General features: G+C 38.9%; 1 protein-coding gene across 1 annotated transcript in view; it reads left to right on the top strand.

Moving 5' to 3' along the window:
* Positions 1-140, top strand: part of KPNA7 (karyopherin subunit alpha 7) — a 29,688-nt gene extending 29,548 nt beyond the window's left edge. The window contains exon 10 of the mRNA XM_044657412.1: positions 45-140. Within this exon, the coding sequence (XP_044513347.1) occupies positions 45-140 (96 nt within the window). The remainder of the gene's footprint in view (positions 1-44) is intronic.
* Positions 141-8,670: the final 8,530 nt, after the last annotated feature.

Here is an 8,670-nt window from a genome sequence, read left to right on the forward strand (position 1 = left end):
AATCCCACGTGAGTGTGACCATGCTTTCCTTATTTTCTTCTAAGATTGAAAATTCTCCCCAAGATCAACCAGAGATAGACCAAGAAAGTAATACCTTCAAATTTTCTGTGGAAGAGAAGAATGATAAATTTACCTTGTAAAACAACTAACATTTCCAGAGAAATTGTACTTGGTGAATGGGGAAAGGGGAAACACTTTTTTAATTACCATATCACGGAGGTTAAAGATGTAAAGGTTTTGTATATTTATAAATAAAATTTTTTTTTCAAGACTTACAACCTTGACTGTGCTAAACTAGATTCACTTAACAATCTGTATGTTCAGGTCATACATAGGGAACTTTATGTCAGTACTTGAATATTATTTTGTGGTTTGGTAAGTACTATAAGTGAGCAGGTAAAAATGAAAATTTCTTGGCCAAGTTGTAATTTTATTTTATCTTTAAACTCTTACTTTCTGCCTTAGAATGCTATGCTAAGTATCAGTTCCAAGGCAGAAGAGCAGTGAGGGCTAGGCAATTAGAATCAGGTGACTTGACCGGGGTCACACAGCCAGGAAGTATCTGAGATCAGCTTTGACAAATTATAATTAAAAATATATATATATATATTTTAAAGTAGAAGCCAATGGCTTAGGGAGGGGGGAAAGCTCATCTTTTTTGTCAATCTTTCAATTCAAGATTTCCAGGTAGACTGAGGTTGATTTCTAAAACACTCATTTTAGTTGCTCTTTACTTAATTGTGGAGAGGGTGGAATAATTGAGGCCGTGGTTATTTTTCTATATATGAAGTGTATGTGACCCCGGGTAAGTCACAACCTTTCTAAGCCTCAGTCTCTTCATCTATAAAATGAGGAGTTTAGACCAATGAATGGCTTCTAAGGTTCCTTCCAGATCCAAATCTATAATCCTATGTCTATTAAAAAAAAAAAAAAAAAAACTCTTACCTTCTATTTTAGAATCAATACTGTGTATTAGTTACAAGGCACAAGAAAGGTAAAGGCTAGGCAATGAGAGTTAAGTGACTTGCCCAGGGTCACACAGCTAGGAAGTGCCTGAGGTCAGATTTGAACCCAGGACCTCCTATTTCTAGGCTTGGCACTCTATCCACCGAGCCACTTAACTGTCCCTAATCTTTTGTCATAACAGCACACAGAAGGAACCCATGGAAATTGCTCATGAGAGGGCAAATAGGGGAAGTCAGTCCTGTTGTAAATTTCTCCAGATATGTTTAAATTCATAAATTTAAGTGAAGGACTACAGAAGACCATGATGAGTTGGGTAGGCTGGTTTAGCCTATTCTTGGCACTGCAGATGGTTGCCAAGTTGCCCCTTCTGGTGACTTAGGGGCTACACTTCCTAAAGGTGCCTCATGTTAGGACAACAGGTTGGGGCCGGGGTTATCCCAGCCTTTGGGAGAAAGAGAGGAGTTCAAGATGCAGAGAAAGATTTGGGAGTTATTGATCCTACATGTGGCCTACCAATAAGGCATCATTTAAAGGCACCCTAAGCTAGTGTGTTTCAGTGGACAGGCAGTGAATCTCCTGAATCACCATAGTCCAATTCTGACCATTTTTAAAGATGGACAAATCTTCGACTTTCAAATGTACCCTTGATATTGTCAGCAATTCGAGTGCTTAATTTAATCTTGATTTAAAGGGGTTACAAATTTCTCTAAATGCAGTTCCTCTTATATGTGACATAAAAGCAAAAATGCAGAGGAAATTGGCATAGCTGCACAATAAAACTTCATGAGGTGCAATTTAGCTCAGAAAGCTACTCCGAACTGCTTTAAACTTGTGGCTGCCAGAGAGAAGAGGAAAGCACTAAAAAAAAAAAATCAAAGCAGTAGCAAAATTTGCCTACTATATGAAGGACAATTTATCCTACACATTTTTTTGGCTTTCATCCACCTAACTCACAGATCAGGGCTATGGTCTTATACGGAAAGCATGGGGGATTGGGGATTTGTCTATAAAGAAAAAGGAAAGGCTCTCTTTATTCTTAACTTCCTCTCAAAAGAAAAGTGGGAGAAAGGCAGGGGAGAACAGAGCAATTCTGTGGGGTATGAGGTTGGGGGACAGTTCTAACCAAGCAGAAGAAAACCTTAAAAATAATGGAAAAATGTTGTTTCTTTATTCTTCACAAAACCGCACAAGAGAAATAGTTAAGATTCAGAAATGACAAGAACCTTGGGGGGAAAAAAACCCCATGTGGTTTTTTTAGAATTTTGCAATAACAAAGGAAGAAAATCTGGAGTCTAGAAATAATCATAGTTTAGGAAGAAATGATAGTCAAGTTGCCCTGACCAAAGAAACTAAAAAAAGAACATAGTTCAAGAAGGACAAGAGGCTCTAAAATCTGAAATTCTGGCAAATGATGAGGAAAAGGGGGAGGGGAAATGGTAAAGAAACCAATGTCAAATTGTTATTCAAATTAAAAAAAAAAATCTAAAACAGTACCCAAATCTTGGACCATATGAGCCCATGGACCATAGATATCCAAGCTAGCATACATGGTTATCCACGGGGTTCATTGGCAAGGATACTGGAATGGTTTACCATTTCCTTCTCTAATGGATCCAATAGATCCTTTTGCCAGGTAATCAGAGGTTAAAAACTTGCCCAGGGTCACCCAGCTAGGAAGTATCTGAGGCCATGTTTGAACTCAAGTCTTCCTGACTCCAGGTTCAGCATTCTATCCACTGAGCCACCTTGGCAATCTCCTAGGCATACAGAGGTTAAGTGACTTGCCTAAGGTCACAGAGCTAGGAAGTGTCCGAGGCCACATCTGAACACAGGTCCTTCCTGACTCCAGGTCCAGCACGTGAGTCACCTTAGCAGCCTCCTAGGCATACAGAGGGTAAGTGCCTTGCCCAAAGTCACACAGCTAGAAAGCGTCTGAGACCAAATTCGAACTCGAATCTTCCTGACTCGAAGCCCAGTGCTCATAACTCCTGAGCCACAGCTGCCTCTGCTCCTGACACTAGCTACGTGAATATAGACAAGTTTCTCTCCAACTCTCAAGCAGAGCTAATGCTATATCATAGGCTTGTTGTGATTTGGGAGAGTTTTCCCACACAGTTGAAGTCATGGGTCCTTGCGGTATTGACATATGGACAGATGAAAGGAAGACTACATAAAACAAGGGCTAACAGAAGAATGCTACAAGCCCATAAGAATATTATCAGAAAGCTTAAAGCCCAGAACAAGCAATGGCTTGGGAAACAAGCCAACAACAAAAAGAGATTTTTAAAAATCTATTTGCAGTGTTGGTTAGTTTTGCTGAACTGCCTTTCCCCTCCTTTAAAACAAACTGTTGTATAAGAAGGCTCTCTGGGTGGGGAGGGGCCATCTATTGGGAAATGAAAGTAATATAAAAGGATAGACTTTAAAAAGTCTATGTTCATGGGATAGCTAGATAGCACAATGGATATAGAACTGGGCCTGGAGTCAGGAGGTCTTGGATTCAAATTTAACCTCAGATACTTCCCAGCTGTGTGAACCTGGGCAAGTCACTTAACCCTGATTATCTAGCTTTTCCCATTCTATTTTAGAATTGATACTAAGACAGAAGGTAAGGTGGTTTTTTTTTATGTCTATTTTTCATTTTTTAAAATATTTTATTTATTTAATAAGTCCATTAATAAGACTATTCAAAGTCAAAACAAAAAGCATGATATCTACTGTTTAAGATAGATGTATAATGTTAACAGATGACGAGGAAAGCAAACTACTCAACAGTCCCTCATTTGCTTCCCTCTTCCCTAGTAATGATTATCAAGTCAGGAGAGCTGAACAAAAGTGCTTAAGATGGAACTGAACCAAAGACAGATGAGAAAGGGAGTAAAAGAGCTTCTCACTGCTTTAAATACAAGAATATTCTAAAAGTTTTAGTGCCATTTTAAGCTTTAATCGCTTGTTTAACTATTATTTAATAATTTACTTACTTTTAAAATAGCTCTTCAAGCTTTAAACTGAACTAAGACTTTTGGGATACTCTGTATATCCAGGTTTCCAAATCCAAATAAACTGTGCTGTTTAAAAACTTTGAGAAATTAAGATTACAGGATCATAAATTTGGAGCTAAAAGAGACCTTGGAGACCATTGAGTCCAATCCCTTCGTTTTATAGTTGAGGAAATGAGGCTCAGAGAAGTTAAGTGACCCATTTGTGGTCACCCAGACTAAGAATGTACAAGACAAGATTTAAATCTAAGCCTTCCTATTTTTCCACATTCAGTGCTCTATGAATTACACATGGTGCTTCTTGATTATAAAGATTGGAAAAGGTGTAAATTGGTAAAGTCCTTGCATTTCAGAATGAAGTAAGTGGACTTACACACAGAAGAAGTTTACATTGATCAGAGCTACTTGAAAAGAGAATGGCCACTATTAGTCATTATGACCCAAGGAGGTCAAAGACAGACGGAAAAGTCCCATTTATAAGAAAAGGGTCAGACTAATACTTTTTATGATAACAGAGAACTGGAAACAAAAACGAGGGTCCACAGATTAGGGAATGGTTAAACAGATTGTAATACATAAATGTAGTGGAATGTTTTCACATAGTAAGAAATGATAAATATGAGGAATTCAGAGAAACAAGGGAGGATGTGAACTGATGTAATGAAGAAAGTAGAACCAGGAAAACAATACACAATTATTATAGCAACGTAAATAGAAAAAAATAATAATAAACTAAGGGGCAATGAGGTAGTACAATGGATAGGGCACTAGGTTTGGAGTCAGAAGGACCTGGGTTCAAATCTGACCTCAGATATTTCCCAACTGTGTGACTGTGGTCAAGTCACTTAATCCTAGTTGCCTAGCCCTTGCTACTCTTCTGTCTTAGAATTGATACTAAGACAGAAAGTAAGGGTTTGAAATAATAATAATAAAATAAAATAAAGCTATATGATGACCAAGCTTGACCCCAGAGCAGATTCAGAAAAATGTACCTCTGTGGACACCATTTTGTTGAAAGTCAGAGACCGGCTCTCAGTTCTTCTCCCAAGCTCAGTGCCGGGATCTGCTCTTGTAGGTGGGCCTTTGAGACAATAAGGTGAAGGTCAGTCAACAGATTTGTCCATACTGGGTGACTAGTGAATAAAGCTGTATTTGTCTCAAGCAGAGGGGATACTGTGGCCATCAATAACCCCTTCATTGACCTCAACTCCATGGTTCCTATGTTCCAATACGATTCAACCCATGGCAAGTTCAAGGGCATGGTCAAGGCTGAGAGTGGAAAGAGAGAGATCAATGGCAAAGCCATTGCTATCTTCCCAGGGTGTGATCCCTCCAATATTAAGTGGGAAGATGCTGGAGTTGAGTAAGTAGTATAGTCTGCTGGTATCTTTACTACCATGGAAAAGCCTGAGACTTAATCAAAGAGTGGAGCTCAGGATGCCATTCTCTCTGCCCCTTTGCTCTTCATGGGACCGAACCACCCTATTTCCCTTTAAATTGTCAGTAATGGCCCCTGCACCACTAACTTCTTGGCTCCCTGGCCAAGATCGTTCATGACAATTTTTGCATTGTGGAAGGATCCATGACCATAATCCGTGTCATTACTGGCCTCTCTGGCAAGGTGTGATGAGCATGGTGCTATCCAAAATATGTCCCTGCTTTCCTTGAAGCTGCTAGGGCTGTGCAAGAGGTCAACCCTGAACTGAATGGGAAACTCATAGACTTAGCCTTCTGTAAAGAAACCTGCCACTTGGATGATATCAAGAGATGGCTGAAGCAAGCATCAGAGGGACACTTGAAAGGCATCTTGGTCTAAACAGAGGACCGGGTAGCATGCTATGACAACAACACGTACTCTTCTACCCTTGCTTCTGGCTCTGGTGGTGTTCTCAATGACTCTTTTCAAGCTTATTGGCAATATTATACACACAGCAATAGCGTAGCCAACCTCATTGTCTACATGGCCTCCAAGGATTAAAGTAGAAAGGAATGGATCTTCATCCCCAGCCAAATGAGGAGCTCCACTCCTGGGTAGCCCACATCCTTACCCTATTTCCCTATACTAGGGTTCTCATGCCTTCTTCACAGTCCTTGCCCCGAGGCACTCTTGTAGTAGGAAGGAGATTCATTGAGTCCTATGTTGTGCACCACCAATAAAATCACGATATTCAGGACAAAAAAAAAAAAAATGGGGGACTGTGAGTACAGAATGTTACATATGCTATTAAAACTGATCAGTGTCGGGGCAGCTGGGTAGCTCAGTGGAGTGAGAGTCAGGCCTAGAGACAGGAGGTCCTAGGTTCAAACCCAGCCTCAGCCACTTCACAGCTGCGTGACCCTGGGCAAGTCACTTGACCCCCATTGCCCACCCTTACCAATCTTCCACCTATGAGACAATACACAGAAGTATAAGGGTTAAAAAAAAAACTGATCAGTGTGTCGATAATTTTTTTTTTCACTTTTCACTTTATTTATTTATTACATTAAAATGCCCAGGCATCTCCCTCCCCATACTAGAAAAGGCATCATTTGACAAAATATATATGTATATATAAAACCGTGTCTTGCTTGTTTCTATTTGTCAGTTCTTTCTCTGGAAATAGATGTACACAAGTTATTAGTTTTGCTTTTATTTTTGCTAAAAGTGATAGCCTGTGGGATAGAAGAATACTTGGAAATGAATACGATGTAAAAGCCGAATTTATCAATAAAACTTTGTCATAAAAGTGGAGGAGTAATGGATTGTATTGTGGTGCAATGAGCTCCCTTTCAACAGAAATGTTAAAGCAAACACTGGATTACCATCTGTCAGGGATGTCAAAGAAAAGATTCCTGCATGGAGTGGGAGTTTGGATTAGATGACCTCTAAAATCCCTTCCAACTCTATGTTTTTATTATTCTAAGTTACTTAATACACCACCAAAACCACAACTTGTTCAAAGATTTATTTTGTTCGTGTCTGTCGTTTCTAGCCTCCCAGTAAGTTGGTTTTCATTACTGTTAGCAATTGTAAGAGGAAAAACATCTTTTTCTTTTGGCAGGTATGTATGTGTACATCTATAGCACATCTAGGATAAAATTTGTGCTTTCACAGTAGAAAATCTAAAGTGTAACTGCTGGTATTTATTTGGGCCTCGATATACCAAATTCTATCCTACTTAAAATTTCACCTCTTAAAAAAATTAATAGATAGCAGATCCTTTTTGTTTTAGATTGTAAGCTGAGAAAAGATTTTTCCATCGAAAGGAAAAAACTTCTCCTTAGACTGAAAATATGGCCAAAAGGTTAAATACTCAGATGTTGCTGTCAACTTCAATTGCTTTAACTCCTCTTTCTACATGCTTTCGTAGGCTTTCCCTCCATATTTTCTCTCCCACCATTCCTTACAAAATTACAAAATGAAATCACATAGGTAGTTTGAAAACACTTATACAAAAAAACATTTTGAAGGCTCCTTTTCTATTATCTTAGTCTGTGTACAAAAAAAAGTATTGGTCATTTTCCTGCATCAGCAGTACAATAGAGAATAGAGAGAGTACCTACAATCTCCTTTAATATCTGGAGCATAGGTTTATGAGAAGAAAACTTGCACAATTCTTTTTTTTAACTCTTACCTTCAGTCTTAGAATAGATATTAAATATAGGTTCCAAAACAGAAGAGTGATAAGGGTTAGGCAAATGGGGTCAAATGACTTGCTCAGGGTAACACAGCTAGAAAGTATCTGAGGCCAGATTTGAATCTAGGTCCTCCTGACTCCAGGCCTGGCATTCTATCCACTGTGCTAGCTGCTCCAACCACACACTTCTCACATGTGACTTCAAGCCCTGTCTCAACTGCCAAGAGCTATCAGAAGATGGTGACTCAATTGGTTAAGATGAACTGCTATACCTAGGCTTTGGTCAAATAGCCTGTTCACAGCCTGGTTCTATTATTATGCCTCACGGAGGTATGGAGGTGACCACGGGTCCTATGATGTGATGCCAATGGAATGTAAGCTCTGACTGGTTCCATCAAGTTAAAAAGACTTCTTTACAAACAAAATTGATTTAATGTTTTGACTTTCTATACCCCAAATAAGGATTTTATATTGACAGTCATTTTTCAGACATGTCTAACTCTTCATGATCCTATTTGAGGTTGTTGTGAGGAAGTAATACTCATTTATTAATCTTCCTCACAACAAGGTTTTATTAACAAAGCTACTAGAATTGTTTCCCATTTCCTTCTCCAATTCAATTTAAAGTTAAGGAACTGAGGCAAATGGAGTTAAGTGACTTGCCCAGAATCAGATAGTTATTGAACTCATAAAGACGAGTCTCCCTATTTCCAAGCCTAGTGCACTATTCCCTGTAATACTACCTACCTACTCCTATATTTTGTATTGATTAGAAGGCTACTTAAAAAAGAATTAACACTATTAGTCATATAACCCCCAAGGAGGTCAAAGACAGAAAGGTTCACTATATATCAAAAGAATCATCCTAGTAGTTTTTGAGATAGCAGAGAATTCCTTCTCTATATCCCTCCTCCCAGAAACCCATCTCATATAAAGAGATGTTTTTAGGAGGCAGTTGGGTGGCTCAGTAGATAAAGAACCAGGGCTGGAAATGGGAGGTCCTTGATCCATATTTCAGACATTTCCTAATTGTGTGACCCTTGGCAAGTCACTTAACCTTCATAGCCTAGCCCTTACTGATCTTTTGT

This window comes from Gracilinanus agilis, chromosome 1, assembly GCF_016433145.1.
Source record: "Gracilinanus agilis isolate LMUSP501 chromosome 1, AgileGrace, whole genome shotgun sequence".
Classification (NCBI taxonomy): Eukaryota; Metazoa; Chordata; class Mammalia; order Didelphimorphia; family Didelphidae; genus Gracilinanus; species Gracilinanus agilis.